General features: G+C 38.7%; 4 protein-coding genes across 12 annotated transcripts in view; 2 read left to right on the top strand and 2 right to left on the bottom strand.

The window, feature by feature from the left end:
• LOC101738783 (protein GDAP2 homolog) overlaps positions 1-5,011 on the top strand; it is a 111,729-nt gene extending 106,718 nt beyond the window's left edge. For 6 of the 9 annotated variants that reach the window (XM_062670001.1, XM_062670002.1, XM_062670000.1 and 3 more), the window contains one exon: positions 1,585-5,011. In XM_062670001.1, the coding sequence (XP_062525985.1) occupies positions 1,585-1,785 (201 nt within the window). In that variant the 3' untranslated portion in view covers positions 1,786-5,011. The remainder of the gene's footprint in view (positions 1-1,584) is intronic. The other 3 variants (XM_062670005.1, XM_038013070.2, XM_038013071.2) reach the window with 1 other exon arrangement.
• A 2,839-nt stretch (positions 5,012-7,850) lies between these two features.
• On the bottom strand, positions 7,851-8,836 carry LOC101738647 (phosphatidylinositol-glycan biosynthesis class F protein). Its single transcript, XM_004922861.5, has one exon. It carries the CDS (start codon positions 8,700-8,702, stop codon positions 7,989-7,991), a length of 714 nt encoding a protein of 237 aa, XP_004922918.2. The 5' UTR covers positions 8,703-8,836; the 3' UTR covers positions 7,851-7,988.
• A 1,092-nt stretch (positions 8,837-9,928) lies between these two features.
• On the top strand, positions 9,929-12,054 carry LOC101738292 (5-aminolevulinate synthase, non-specific, mitochondrial). The gene has a single exon (XM_004922858.3). The coding sequence runs from the start codon at positions 10,436-10,438 to the stop codon at positions 11,957-11,959; it is 1,524 nt and encodes a 507-aa protein (XP_004922915.1). The 5' UTR covers positions 9,929-10,435; the 3' UTR covers positions 11,960-12,054.
• The window catches only part of LOC101738430 (pre-mRNA-processing factor 17), a 34,722-nt gene continuing 30,288 nt past the window's right edge, over positions 12,049-16,482 (bottom strand). The window contains exon 11 of the mRNA XM_004922859.4: positions 12,049-12,246. Within this exon, the coding sequence (XP_004922916.1) occupies positions 12,069-12,246 (178 nt within the window). The 3' untranslated portion in view covers positions 12,049-12,068. The remainder of the gene's footprint in view (positions 12,247-16,482) is intronic.

Here is a 16,482-nt window from a genome sequence, read left to right as displayed (position 1 = left end):
GGCTGCGCCGTCTCAAGGTGGTGATGTACGGCGTCAAGGTTACTGTGAAGGCCCCTGACATTGCTGAAATCCACATTAAACGTGGAATGGGGATCCGCCGAAAAAACTCTTTTTCTTTTGTCGACTTTCATATTATTATTAATTTTAGTTGGAGAGTAAGGATTTGGAGAGGTAGGATGCTAGAGGTGAGATCAAGGCAATACCTGAATAAAGCGCAGGGCACAATGAACACTCGATCCGGGGTTGCGCGAGAAGCTGACGCAGGGCATGGAAGGGCCCCCAGTCCACCCTGCATACGATCGCCGGGATCCACTCCGGTCTCCGACTCCGGCACGACGACCGTATGACAGGATTTTACACCGGTTGGCGGGACAGCTTCCTGGGGCGGAGTTTAGTTGTGACACCCAGGTTCAGGTCCCCTACTGACCGGCGGGCGGCGGCAGGCACCGTTTCACTGGGTCTCCCTATACCCCCGTCAGCAACCCACGCCCCGCGGACTTGCGCGCACGTTTGCTCTGCATGTTCCAAGTATCACCAAGACTCACCCCCAACAAGGAGGAGGAAAGGAAAGGAATAGAACTGGCTCTCCAACCCACATGCCGGAACACAGCTAGGCTATTTGGCGGCAGACTCTAGTTGGAGGGTGGTCGCCAGCCAGTCGGACTAGGTCCTACCACCGATTGTGTTTTCGGCTCCCGTTTAGCACCACCCAGGGGTTACTTGTAGGGAATCGCGGGTTAAACCTACGGAAGCGGGAAGCATCAACCCCCAACGTAAAAGCCACCTTGACACATGGGTTCCAAGTCTCAGTTCTACACTACAAAGGATGCCCTCCTCATACCGAAACGCTTTACTGCGACGGAATTAAGCAGGGTAGTGGTACCTATCCGCGCTTTCAGAAGACTCCTTACTAGCAGCGAATAAAATCTCACCCTAATAAATAGAGTTCATATATAGGCTGGTAGTAGAACGCGTAATGTAAGTCTACCGAGGCATGTACCACCATATCGTCCATTTTTGCCGCATAGCAATTACCCGTTCCGGTTGGGTGGTTGGGATATTTCGACCTCATGTCTAAACGTCAGTGGCGGGATTCGCGTGGGAAATCCACGTGGGAGTTAACAGTTACCAACTTGACATCAGCTAGATCACGAGCGTAGAGCAATACTAAAAAATACCGAAAATATAAACGAGATTTGCAAGGAAATGTTGCTGTGCATAAACTTTTGAAACTCGCTGACAATTAATGTACTGGTGGTAGGACCTCTTGTGAGTCCGCGCGGGTAGGTACCACCGCCCTGCCTTTTTTTGTCGTGAAGCAGTAATGCGTTTCGGTTTGAAGGGTGAGGCAGCCGTTGTAACTATACTGAGACCTTAGAACTTATATCTCAAGGTTGGTGGCGCATTTACGTTGTAGATGTCCATGGGCTCCAGTAACCACTTAACACCAGGTGGGCTGTGAGCTCGTCCCCACCTAAGCAATAAAAAACAAAAACAAAAAAAACTTCAAACACATTAGGATATTAATAATATTAGATGCGATGAGTGTCTGGTTCATAACAGCCTGCGTCTGCTTGCTCCCAGATGATGACGTGGTGGTTCACGACGTTCATGGCGCCGGCGATAAAGGCCAAGGTCCACAGTCTGCCCGGCGTCGAGTACCTGTACTCCGTCATGCCGCGCGACCAGCTCGAGGTGCCGGCCTTCGTCACGGAGTACGACATGACGGTTAGTGCCACACGTCAACCTCACAGAACAAATGTCCGTGATCTCAACTTAAAATAAACAACAAAGACATGCGACCATCGCTTTTTTTATTGCATGGGTGAGTTAAAGCGGTCACGGATCATCAGGTGTGGCTACCGGAACCTATAGACATCACGCCGTGAGCCGTGATGTCAAACTCTCCATCGTACTGTGTTGCTGCCCAATCTCCAATGAAACCCTTAGTCCTGACGAGGTGAGACGGACCGGCGCTGTTCTAGGACACCACACAGGCCGTACACATCAGGACTCTATTAATTAGAAGCATAAAATTATTATACGAGAATGATATATCGTCTTCTCGCATTGAGACTGTATAATCTCAAAACTTACTAATTTTATAAGATAATGTTTTAAAGGTGTAACATGTGATATTTTTAATATTAATCATCTTTGCAACATTTACATTTTATTTTTTACCAGTTACATTATCTGTATTTTAAAGTAAGATAAAATTATTTATTAATTTTGTTAATAATAGTCAAAACTAAGGTAAACTAAAAAAAAAACTAAACAACGGTTTTTTAACAGTATTTATGAGAAAAATACTGGTGATACCAAATGATTCCGCATATTGACTCAAATTTGAATATTTTTGGAAATTGTACACTTTTAATGCGAAAAGACGATATGTATGTTTATTTGAGAAGTTTGTGGGAATCGACTAACTGATGAAGAACCGATTATCGCTTTATCCTACGGATCCCACGGAAGCAGACCGTCTACAAAACGAAATAAATAAATATATATTCCTTCGCAGATAAACGGTCTCCACTATTTCCAGCCGGACACGACTAGTACGTAAGGTGTCCGCTCTCGTCCCGCCCTCGTCCCGCTCGCTTCACACGCGCCTTTCGTTGTTATAGCTCATAGTAATGGCCTTACGGTGCTGTCAACTAAGAAAACATTTATTTCAATAACATATGAATATCAGCTACGTAACAATATCACTCGATATACGCCATATTCCGCGTACCTAGTATTTTGTACTTAGTAAATTTTCGAACGTTGACAACACCGAGACCGCGTCGTATCGATCTGTCAGTGTCAAAGTCTGGTCTGTAATGGAACAGGCTGGTCGGTATGTGTCTCGTATAGAAAGGCCGCTGTTATAAGTTTTATTGTGGAAAGTTTAACGTTAATTAAATGTAAGTAAACAGGGAATTGTTAAACTTCTCTAACGTACGTAGCTTGAATCACGAGTTACGGTGAGTGACAAATTAAAATGGGCCGTGCTACTATCCTCGCAACGATAGAGCGATATTTGTTTAATAAAAAAAATATGGAAAGAATGAAATAAATCATACTCAATTATCACTTTCCACTTCGGCCGGTGATGTTACTTAAAATTATTAGGAACGTAGCAACATATATCAGATAATATTATTGAGTACAAACTTGTTAGTGTCGCCGGGTGCAACTAAGTTAAGATTTCCACAGTAAACGTTTTAAGATTGTTGAGTATTTATCGTATAACTTACTTAGTATTAGTGGTGCATTTTTACTTAACTTAGTTTTAAGACGTATAGCGGAAATTCTAATTATTAGAGGCAAAATATGTTTAAATGTTGCAACACTGAAGTCCAATACCTAAGCGACACACAGAATAAATTGTGTAATTTGTTCAATATTGTTTTTGTTTCAAAACAAATTTTCTATATGCATTCTTAAGCAAATTAAGGAGAGATAATAAATGAATATCAAAAAATGCTTTCTCATAGCTGGCAACTTGTCCGGAGTTTGAAATATTATTTGGAACCACTAACTCCTATCATAACAGGGTAACCAAAATGAGCGCAGCAACAAAATTATGTAAAGAAATTTATCAAATATCAGAACCAAGTACATTGGGAAATATCAGATTATGTAATTCAACTATTTTCAGTAACAAAATGAAAAATATAATATAAAGGTGCTTTATAATCATTAGTGTGTACATGATGTTTAGTTGGGAATGGCTTAAATATTAAGAAATGCTATTTGATATAAGTGTTCAAAAGAAATCCACACAGATATTACAAATAAACTGTTTAAAAGGAAAAGCGAACAAAGGCTTTAAAACTTAACCGACGGAGCCTGACTTGATTTAACAAATTATTACAACAAGCGTATGTTGTGACAGAGTCCTCTGCGAACATTTGTCCCTTCAGTACGACTGAATGTATCTTATATCCAAACGAGGTTAGTGATGTTTGTATTGTGAATAATATAACTGACAAAATGTTGTTGAATACTTAATTGAATATGGTTGTCGTAAAATGCCTTTAGGTTTTTTTAAAAGCACAACGTGGGTCGCCTTATTCACGTTGGTTCGTGAGTTGCAAGTAGTGTTGCCAAGTACGAAACACTGCCATGTCTTAGTGCAGCATTGACGCGCTTAACAGTCGCGCGGGTTTTATCGATACATAATTGTTCGTTATTGAGATAAATATTATTTTTTAATGTTTTATGACAAACAATAAAAATTCATGTAAAAAATTTGCTATGAAAAGACATAGACATAATTCGATTGTTATGTCATAAAAATGATGCCCTTGTCTAGAATTGTTAATCTCTAAATCATATGCATTACGAAAAAAAAAAGGTATTATTGGTGTGTGTGTGTGTGTGTGTGTGTGTGTGTGTGTGTGTGTGTGTGTGTGAATAATTGTTGCCAATATAAAAAAAAAAATTACATATTTCCATAGATAAAATATTACACTATGTATTAAATTTGTAATCATGATAGCAAAGATCATGATTTGAAATAATCACAATTCTTCTGTTGTTTTAAATATTTCCCTGATGTTTAACTTTAAAGGGTCCGTTGTGGGATTTTAATTATTTTGATGTTGTAGCTTAAATATGCTTCCTAGTTAGTGTTCGGACCCAAAACAGCCAAAATGTTTAATTAACTAATGTCACTTGTATTATGTACTCGTTCACTTGTGATATTCACATGGCCTTAGATGGGTTAAATATTTTCGATAAAATATATTTATGTTGCAAGTTTTATCGCTGTTGAAGTTTTATGTGACAAGTTGTTGCAGATGCAGTTCATTGTATGAACTTTGAATAGTTCACTCGGTTTGTATTTATTGTAGATTCGAATAATTATAAAATCAGAGTGAATTATTGAAAGTTTAAATTGAAAAAAAATATATGTCAAAATGTGATCATTACATTAATGGTTAAGTTTCAAATATAGTATTTTATCAGTATAATTAATGATGTAAATATTTAAAATAATAAAATTATTAATTTACTATTACAGTGTTTTTTTATCCTGAGATTAGACCTAGGACAGTTCACACGCTGTGTTCGACGCACGAACATGCACGCTGTTGCTACTTATTCTGTTAGCTCGGGAACCAATAGATTATTAATATTAATAATTACGTATTTTTTTATAAACCTAATTGCCAGTAGCCTGAAAGGTTATTTTGGTCTTGACTGGTGGACGAGCTCAAAAGCCTGAAATAATTTGCTGAAATTGCTCTGGCAAGAGCTTCGCTTTACCGAATCTACCACTGGATCGGAATCGAGACGCAATGGGAAGATCCGGCAACAAACTTAGTGGGTATGCTTATGGGCTGGTTACATGTCAAACTTCGTCGCATTTGGTGATTTCAATGAGAACGGTTATCGGCGCTTGGAGACCCTAAAAGCACCGAGAAGTGATTCGCTTAGGACGTCGGAGTCTGCGTTGCCCCGTCATCAGGTTCCAGTATGTAATTAAAGGCGGCCATGATAAGAGAGTAATCGTGTCGCAACCGCTTTTTTGAAGAAGTGTTCTGACGCTGTCTTTAGATACTTACATATCGGTTTTAATCTAATCGGACGACTTCCATCGTGAAGATTTCAATTCCTCGAATATCACGGTGCTCCGACCGCTACCCTGCAGAAATGGGATTGAATATATTGTTACGCGCTGGGGTTAGGGATAAATATAAATTTTACCGAAGTATATATTAAAACTGTATTCACACTTAGAACACTTAACGAGCTCTCTACAATTCTCAATTCACTTCTTCCGCTTCGCTTTAGAGTTCAGGTGATCCGTTTGCTGTTTCACTTCGAGTAGTTCCGATTACTAACTGACTGCGTGCCAACTCTGCAACGCTTTTATAGTCGATACAACATACTAGATTTATCGAGTACATTCTGGCCAAATTGAGTAGAGCATATGCAGAGCAGATGAGAGCATACGGCCCACCTGATGGTGAGTGGTTACCGTCGCCCATGGACTTCAGCAATGCCAGGGGCAGAGCCAAGCCGCTGCCTATCGCTAGCTGATCGTAGCGGTTTTGCCGTACGATTAATTAGAGTGAAAATTCTTTAGGCGCATTGAGTTAAATTTAACTCGCGACAGATTCGTTACGGCTAGAGAGAAAAGATACAATTTAGGAGAACGAGAGTGACAAAGCGAGTTTTTTTTTTGGTCAGGAGGAAATCGCCGGACTTCCGCCGCAGGGCCGGATGGAGGGCGGTGCATATCGTAGTCGAACTGACTAAAACCTCCTGTCGCTCAAAAACCCACGTCCGAACCTCGTATGAGACCGAACTCATGAAAAGGCAAAGTGGGGAAAGTGAATTGTCTAATGCGGAACACATCTCTCTCTTCACCCTCCCCCTGACAAAGCGAACTAGATCGTTTCTCTTATAGACAGCAATCCCTATTACAAGAGAAATTTGACTTAAGGATGAAAAATGAAAAAACACAATAGCACACCCCGCAAAAGAAGTTTTACTTCTTTCACGTGCACCAAATTGCACGCGAACCATTTTTTTTCTTTTTTGTAGAAAAGTATTTTAGTAATTTCCTTCCTTCTACGTACCTTTAATCATTGTTGAGTTCATTTGCCGCTTACACGGTGTCCAATGAAGTTCATGCAGTATATTCATCGATACTTATATGATTTTATTGGTATATTCATATATTTATATCCCCCTATTAGAACAGGTCATAGGATAGATTTAAATTTAATTTTTATTGCGTTGATCGATCTCACTGTCCACCTGGAGTTTAGTGGTTACCGAAGCCCATAAACTTTAAGAACCGAGGTCGAACTTCCAATTTTATTGCATTAAGGCGCCCCCTATTTTTCAAACTGGATCGCATTACTGCTGGGTAGCAAAAATAGGGAAAATGGTGGACTTACTCGTACGAGTAGTGTCACTTAGCGATCGCAGCGCGCTGGTATAATACTTAGAGAGCGCTACTGCCCATTCAAAAGACGGCTAAGACCTTTGAATACCACCAAGGAAAGAGTTGGGATGATGTTTTTAGACACTAAGCATATAACCTAAACAGACCTAGACGGGAGATTGTATGTGTTCGGTCTGTGTTGTTTTAAACAAATTTAAATTGATTTTTGGGTAACGTTTCTGGCTTTTAAAATGAAACACCTAAATTAAAGACGCGACCGACGCATAAAACGCCAGTTGTACTCATATCCATCGATTTTACCATGCTGGTGCGCAAAACCAGCAGGCAGGTAATTTTCTAATGAAATACGTACGTAACAAATGTTTAGGAAAGTTTCCTCCTCAAAAAATATTTGCCAAATTACTGATTTCTACCTGGCTTGGGCAATTACCACAATCCTGCCTATTTCTGCCATGTAGAAACTATGCGTTCCAGTTTGAACTGGTACACCATAACACTTATTACTATACAGTTGAGACTTAGAACTCATGTCTACTTGAAAAATAATTCGCAATGTCTATGGGCTATACACCATAGTAAATGAACTTGGTGAGCCGTGGCCTCAATCCCCTGCCAAGACAGTAAAACCTGCCATTTCATCGTTATAGGCTTTTTTATATCTAATTATCCAACAAACATAGGCATAGATTAACATGGCACTTGCTTGAAAATATAAAACAATTCAGCTGATAAAATGTTTTTATTATCAAATCCTAATTTAAAAAAGACTCTTAGCTAGAGTAGTACTTGTTATCGGGTCAATTTTTTAAATAATTAGAACAAGTAATACAGATAAGTTACCTCATTAGTGATATTGAGTTTTGTAAAAGAAAGGGTATGACAACTATACAGTCAATTTATGGATCACAATTGAAATAATTTAAAACTACAAAGTTAGATTAAAACATTTATTTTAAACAACGATATGAACAAAAAAAACTTGTTAAGAAAACTATAGTAATTTCAAACATGATACAAGTTTACCATAATTATAAATTAAAAATTATAATTTTAAACATAAGTAAAGCCTGATTAGTTACTTCGAAACCCTTAGTTTATTCAATATCATAACTAGGAAATTGACTGCTGGATATTTGTAGGCCGCTGTCATTAAGGTTGCTTTGAATACTGTCAATACATTAGCCAGCAAGTAACCACCTATAGCTCCAAGGTAGCAAGGAATCGGCCACTGCTGCCATGGAGTATTCCAGTCCAGGGGTATCACTACAGCCCCCAGCCATGCGCCGCATACGGTTAGCATGGCATTATTCACTAGCATCTCGACCACTGTGTCCCTGGCAAAGCTCTTCACACCAAACAATAGTTGCATAGAACATTCCACACCAGAATGAAGTATGAGGGGAAATATTGTGAGTATAGTTAAGAGCGTGGATAACATCAATGTTTCTTCATGTAAGTCTAATACAGGCGCGCCAAAAAGTATTATTCCAATAAAGAAACAAAAGTTAACACCTAGGAGAAACACAAACGATTTGAGGACGTCGCTTGCTTTCGTTTTACTGGTCTTGCCTTTCTTTCCTTGTATATCATTCGGGGCGCTAAGATAAAACGACTTCAGTAATTCGGCAATGAATATTAGTACCAAAATATAAAAAGAAGATCCTTTGCCCACATAGTAGAGCGACCCTCTATACGATATAACAGTCACAATACTAGGCAAGTAAATACATGTAATAAGGCTTGATATTGTTATTCGACGTAATTCTAATTGGGTATTAAACGCAAACATTTTAGTGTATCTATAATACTATTTATTACTAACACTATTTATTGTTTAACTTTTAAATTGCCAGTTTGTTTCCATTTGTTACATGTGTGACTTCATTTCATTATCAATTTATCTTGGTCTGTCAATTGATCAATTCAGTAGTAGTAGTTTTATTTTTCCAACTGGAAAGGTAAGGATGTCATAACATACAGCTCAATCTATTATATTATATTCATTTATTTTATTTAATATGAAACACGATAATATGAAATGAATTATGATGCGAAGATATGGGATGAAATATAATCTCGGTAAAATAGTGGTCATTTACTGAGACTCTTTCAGTGGACTTTTTGGAGGATCCCGAGAAGTTATGTCCAGCAGCTTTATTTTATTTTCCCACATTTGTGCAATTTCACAGATACTAAACAGTTGATAAACCACCGCCAAAAAGTCCCAGATTTTCACATTGGCATTACACCGGTCACTCACATGCGCACGAATACGCAAACCCGCAAATGTAGAACGACATTTGCAAATGATTATGCAAAGTTTTCGCTGCATTCGTGGTTTTCCAAGCTGTGTCGTTTTTTTAAAAGACATCAAAGCGCGCGAACCTCGAACCTTCACGTAGTCTCCCACACATTCGCTTGCCCAGTTGCGCCGACGATTGCGAAGGTAACGGACGTATCGCCATTTTCATAGTTCGTGACGTCTACTGTGTAGCGTATCTTCATCAAAAGAAATCCCATAAAAACAGCATAGCTGTTAATGATGTCTGGGAAAGAATTCAAAAATCTTTTTCTTTTCAATGTTCTATTGACGAATTAAAAAGGAGGAGAAATTCGTGAGACATTCGTAAACAAGTGTAGGAGGAAGCGCAAACGGGTTCGCAAATTGAGTATGCGAACCCATTTGCACAGCTGCTAAGTTTGCGAATGAATGTTTGACGGCCCTTCACATGAGCGCAAACATTCGTACAATGTACGAATATTTGCCCGCATGTGAGTGGCCGGCATTAGAAATATTGTGTATTATCTATGCATTAAGACTGAATTGACAGGACTTTTTGGCGAGAGCACGAAGAGTGAACTTGTATGATTTGGTTTTTTTGTCTATTTAATATTTCTTCAGGTTTAAATGTGTACTAACGATGATTTATTAACTGTTTAGTATTTGTGAAAATGCATAAATATATATATGAAATTAGACTGTATGGTACTACACCTTTGCTTTTCCAGTTGGAAAAATAAAGCTATACTGTCAAAACTTCATTCAGCATCAAAATCTATTTAGTCGATTGTGAATTTAAGTTTCATAAATTACAACTAAAACTAAATTTTACTGAATTACAAAACAAGTTAAGAATTATCATGGATAAAAGTAATGCAATTATTAAATAAATTTCTTCTTAATATACTTTTGATACAATTAAATCGTTCAATATTGTTGATATTTAATTCCAAATGACATTAGCTATTTGGCAACACTAAGCTTACGAAATCAAATCAAAATAAATTTTGTAGTGTGTATGACTGCGGGAGCTCAGCAAAAGTACGTTCAAATCGATATGACGACACAAACTTTATAAATGAAAGTCGCTGTCAGCTGAGCTCCCAGTTGATCGGTCACAGACCACAGTGGAACGTTCGGCTACAGTGAGAGCCAACGTTTAGTTATCCTTAAATAAATTATTTCCAACTTCAACAAGTTTCATAAGTGTTTTGTGTCATCGATTACATAAAAATCGTAAAATGCCTTGTCCGTTTTTGGGATCGTTGAACCAAGCGTTCGTGAAAAATTATGGTGCGACCCTGATGAAGCAGTACGGAAATTATTGCCCGATTATATCTCGTGGATTTCGTTCTTTGGGAAATGACGAAACCAAATGCCCCTTCATTCAGCAAAACTCTATCATTTCGGAAGCTCCTAAGGAAATGACCGAGGACATCGCGGAACCTGCGACTCCGTACCACTACGAGAACTTTTTCCACGACCAGATCAACGCTAAAAAAAGGGACTACTCCTATCGCGTTTTTAGAAAGGTGTCTCGTTTGGCTGCTGATGGAGTATATCCGAAAGCCCTGGAGGGGCCTGAAAATCGTAGAGTAACTGTCTGGTGTGCCAATGATTACTTAGGGATGTCCCGTCACCCAACTGTGCAGGATGCTGCTGTCAACGCTATCAAATCCTATGGAACAGGAGCAGGTGGTACAAGGAATATTGCTGGAAACTCCCAGATGACTGAGAAGCTTGAAGGAGAAATTGCAAAACTGCATAAGAAGCCTGCAGCATTAATATTTAGTTCTTGCTTTGTAGCTAACGACGCTACTTTATCTACATTAGCAAAAATACTGCCTGATTGCATAGTTTACTCGGATGCAGGAAATCATGCTTCTATGATACAAGGAATCCGGAACAGCCGAGCCCCTAAGCATATCTTCAGGCACAACGATCCAAACCACCTACGGAAGTTATTGGCCGACTCTCCCAAAGGTGTACCAAAGCTAGTTGTATTTGAAACTGTTCATTCCATGAGTGGTGCTATATGTCCTTTAGAAGAAATGTGCAATATAGCACATGATTATGGAGCTTTAACTTTTGTTGATGAAGTGCATGCTGTTGGCTTGTATGGAAAACATGGTGCGGGTATAGGAGAAGAGAGAGGTTTGCAAGACAAAATAGACATTGTATCGGGGACACTGGGAAAGGCTTATGGTAATGTCGGAGGATATATCGCAGGTTCCTCCCTCCTGGTGGACACTATAAGGTCTCTAGCACCGGGTTTCATTTTTACTACAGCATTACCGCCACCGGTTCTGGCTGGCTCCCTGGCAGCTATAAGGCTTTTAGCTAGTGAAGAAGGACGGAATCTACGAGCTAAGCACCAGGCCATAGTGCGCTATTTGAAACTGTCATTGCTCGTGGCCGGTTTGCCACAGTTACCATCCGTGAGTCACATAGTGCCCGTTCCTATCAAAGGGGCCGATAAAGTGGCCCTCGTTGCCGAATCTCTAATGAAGAGGGGCCACTACGTGCAGGCTATCAACTATCCCACGGTGGCGCGCGGCGATGAGCGGCTGCGGTTCGCGCCGGGCCCCTACCACACGCCCGAAATGATAGACAACCTGATCACGGCACTCATTGAATCATTCCATGAGAATAACATACGCTTCAGTGAGTTTATGATAAACGGCACTTGCCGCGAATGCAGCATGGAGTACAAGGTGGACATCGGCTACGAGGAGCCCCTCAAATACCCGATGCAAGTCGCCTAGACCTTGACCTTGACCTTGAACTAGCGAAATTTTTATTTATTTGAATTATTATGGTTGATGGTTAGGGAAAAAAAAATTAAATGCATGGCAATGGTTTTGATTGTTTTATTCAGTCCCAGTATTTGATGGCGCCGTCCCAGCCCGCGGTAAGCAGCTTGCTGGGCTCATGTGGGTGCCACAGTGAGGTTATGCAAACTCCGTCGTGAGCTTTCCACTTCTTATAAAGCTTCGTCGTCTTCCAATCCCAAATGTAGCATTTCCCGTCCGCGTCACCCGACACCAAATAACTGTAAACAATTAGGAAAGATTAATTATTAAATACACAATTAACAATTTAATTATTGCATTTCACATACAACTGCCTCTTATTAAAATTTCTGTTGATAAACTATTTAGGAGTGTAATGATGAAACAACTATAGGCTACAATTGAGACATCTCACCCTTTTTTTATTTATTTTATTGCTTAGATGGTTGGACGAGCTCACAGCCCACCTGGTGTTAAGTGGTTACCGGAGCCCATAGACATCTACGACGTAAATGCGCCACCCACCTTGAGATAAGTTCTAAGGTCTAAGTATAGTTACAACGGCTGCCTCACCCTTCAAACCGAAACGCATTACTGCTTCACTGCAGAAATATGCAAGGTGGTGGTACCTACCCGCGCGGACTCACAAGAGGTCCTACCACTAGTAAAACCTCATGTCGACTGGACAGAAGAAAAAAATAGTAAAATATATCCTTTACGTTGACGGTTTTTAAGAGCATAATGATTATAAAATCATTTGTTCGTTAAAATCATTATATAATATATCTCAAAAGTAGCTGCCATAATAAGGAAAGTATTCCAGCACACAGCATTTGACCTAAAGAAACTTAAAGAGCAATTATTGAATCAGCACTTATACGCACGTAATAACGAAATTAACTACAAAAACCTTCAATTTAAAACAAAGGGGAGAAAACGAGAATGACCTCAATAAATAAGGTCGTCTGTAGAATTAATTCATTAGAATAAACCACGTATTCGTACCAAGTATTACAAAAATATTGTTCTACGATCTAGTTCTTTGATGACAATATGAATCAACATTATTATTTTTTGCCTATCTAGTGCTAGTAACCTCGAGGGGTTATGCTAGTATGGTTTAGTTCACGGGAATTAACCTGGCAACTTTGCTAACATCTGCCCTAGCAAGAGAATTAACAATAAGTTCACTATTTCACATACCGGCAACTAATAACTTAAGGTTTTTTTTTTAATATTACTATTCAAAAAATTCTGAACTTATTCCTTATATTTCAAGTTAATACATGGATATTAATGAACAGATTACGATCAAAAAAAGCGGCTTAGAAACTGGGTACGTCTAAATAAGGCCATTATATAGTAACTTTTGTGCTGAGTAAATGTGAATAGAATTCTACGGATGGCGGGGAGACATGCGTCGGTAACTTTGCCACCAGCCCGTCTCGGGTGAATTTGTCTGGTCTGAGCCTGGTTATTGAGAGATAGGGGATTTTAATCGGTTTAATTACGACATGCCCGGTCTATCGGTCATAAAATGCTGGCGGAAATCCGGTGATGTAAAAAAAAAAAAAAAAATCTTAAGACGTTTACGGTGATTCTGAGCGCATGTTCTTCATATTTAATTGGAAGAGTTTTTAGCTGTTAGCGGCTTGTCTGTGCCTCGAGAATTTCTGACGTCCATGAACCAACACTCACCAACATGTCCCTCGTCTGTCTACAGAGACAATTAAAAAGGGCCAGTTGTATTTTAGCAACTCGTGTTAAATAACCATGGCATGAAAAATGCCTTCGTTAGTTATGGCCCCTTTCGTCATAACGATAAAGAGGTCACTGTTTTTTTTATCAACAACACATCACTGTTGTATGCCTAATCTAATACAACTTTGACTACACAGAACGTACAAAAATATCGGTTTATGTAATGGTCAAACCAAATTAAAGTATTTTTTATTATTCAAGTGTTTCCATTATTATGGAAATAACCACGGACATTTATTCCCCCAATGTCGAGTGGATAAAGAGATACGTCATTTATAATTGTTCATTGATCGGTTATGAACGGATGTTACTGTATTGAAAAATATATGGCATTGGTATGATCCTAAAATTACGTCAGCCAAAAGTGTACACTAATAACAAACTACATAGAAACATTTGAACAAGTTAAACAAGCATTTCTCATTTCACGATAATTAACTAAGTCATTAACTTTATGAAGTGAAACGAGGTAACGTTTGGTAATAAAAAAAGGAATGAATATACATTGTCATGTTTAGTATCACCGAAGTAATAAATGCTGACACAAATCGATACCACGAAATATACCTAGTTTAAAACTCAATAAAGACTACAAAAGATACATAGTTACCTAACTGTTTATCAAACTGTGAATGGGTTATTGAACTCCGAATAATTGCATACCTACCTACTGGTTTTTTTTTCCTTTTCTTTCGATAAGACCGATTGGTAATAAAACCCGATAATAGTCCAGCAATTGAACGCAAGTATCGGGAGGTCGCTATTTCGACACTTTCTCTTGTTGATTTATATGTAATCAGAATTAGTTTGGCATACTAAAAGTTAACGGCAATTGTGACATTAATAACGATTAGCTAAAACAGACCTACATTTTACTAATCTAAGATTAGAAAAACTATAACCATCGTACTGATGAAACGCATCCAAACCTTTGTTTATCAGATGATAACCCCTATCAATGTATCTTATCGAGGCATCAAGCCAAAATTTTAGTAGCCGCTGCCAAAACCGTGAGCCGTTTAGCAATACGCGCCTTTACATAATAGTCACGGGGTAAAAACGTGATTGTCGCATCTAAAATAGTCCAACATTCTATTAACGTAGTATTTTGTAACAAATATTATCGGGCGTGCACCCCGCAACTCTGTAAATAGCTTTAACGGTAAAAAGTAAATAAAACTTTTCTTTAGTCACGGGGTAACAACGTGATTGTCGCATCTAAAATAGTCCAACATTCTATTAACGTAGTATTTTGTAACAAATATTATCGGCCGTGCACCCTGCAACTCTGTAAATAGCTTTAACGGTAAAAAGTAAATAAAACTTTTCTTCTCCGAAAGTTGATGGACCTAAAGAAATATTTTCATGATTGAGCGATTAATTTAACTGACTCCAACCTATATTATTGCCGTTCGGGCATTTGCAAAACCTTGCAGTAGAACAGCGACCATCCTTGTGCATTAAAAGACACGTTTCAAAAACATTTTAAAAATTATGTTTTTTTTTTACGCTATTTCAGCGTAACCTTAACTAGTAGGTGAGCTCACGGGGCTCAAACCGGAGTGATGCTAACACTGACCCTAGCAAGAGCAGTTCTTCGCAGAATCTACCACCGGATCGGAAACGCGACCCACTGAGAAGATCCGGCGAGAAACTCAGTGGGCTGGGTTTTGTTGATGCACAAATCCACTAATCATCCAATAAAAAATCTATGGGAGATCGAAATGGTGCAGTCGGCGAGTGATACAATATAAAATGTAATTTTCCTTGTAATTCCTTTAGCAGGGTCAGCGATCCATTTTCTAGATTAAACAATTATAAGAACTCACAGACAGTGAGTCTTATCTTTGGTCCTGACCTTATTTTTGGTGGTGACCTTATCTTTGGTCTTGGTTTTTTTTTTTGGGGATGTAACTAACTTTGATTTTGGCGGATGGATGATCTGGGCGAGAAACTCAGCGGGCTGATTCGTTCGTGTCTTTGGTCAGAGCACGGCGCAAACTTATCAACGCGACTCTTTTAGACGTGTTGGAGGTATGAGGTATTTTATTTTATTGCCCGTGTAGGCAGACGAGTACATGGCCCATGTTATGGTGAGTGGATACCGTCGCCCACGGACTTCAATAATGCCAGGGCAGAGCCAAGCCGCTGTCTACCGCTTAATACTCCCTACAAGCCTCGTTTAAAGAAGCTATACGGGAGTCTAAGGAGCAGAACAATAAATATATAAAAACCCAGAACGGAATACATAATGACTGAACTAATATAATGACCATCATTACAACATTAATTGGATTTTGATTGAATAACCACGTAATCTATTTGTGCAATGTTTCGTGTTTACTAATGACGCACTTTAGCATTCTGCACAAGAAATACATGGGCGTTACACCAAAGCGAATTCGAACAGGAAAATAGTTTGGACGAGAAACATAGAATTTTATAGTGCTTAAGTTTGTCTTCGTGAAGGAAACTATAGTTTAAATACAGTACGCGTATCAATCAATCGATCCATAAATTGATTTTATAAAACAAACGATACTGTAAACAGTTTGCAGTGTCCAGACAAAACCGGATCCAAACAACAAAACAATTAAAAAAGTTGTCCTAATATAATATATACTAATTGAATTAAAATGTACATTAGATTACTGTTTTGTTGAAATATTAATAGAAAATGCTAAATAATTGCTAATGCTAATTACAAACGAACATTCTTTTAAATATGCAAAAGT

Source organism: Bombyx mori, chromosome 9 (assembly GCF_030269925.1).
Source record: "Bombyx mori chromosome 9, ASM3026992v2".
In the NCBI taxonomy this organism is placed as follows: Eukaryota; Metazoa; Arthropoda; class Insecta; order Lepidoptera; family Bombycidae; genus Bombyx; species Bombyx mori.
This window is presented reverse-complemented; position numbering and strand designations above follow the sequence as displayed.

Bases quoted from the DNA above. Each gene is read 5' to 3' on its own strand.
- LOC101738647 (XM_004922861.5), bottom strand. From the start codon at position 8,702: ATGTTTGCGTTTAATACCCAATTAGAATTACGTCGAATAACAATATCA.
- LOC101738292 (XM_004922858.3), top strand. From the start codon at position 10,436: ATGCCTTGTCCGTTTTTGGGATCGTTGAACCAAGCGTTCGTGAAAAAT.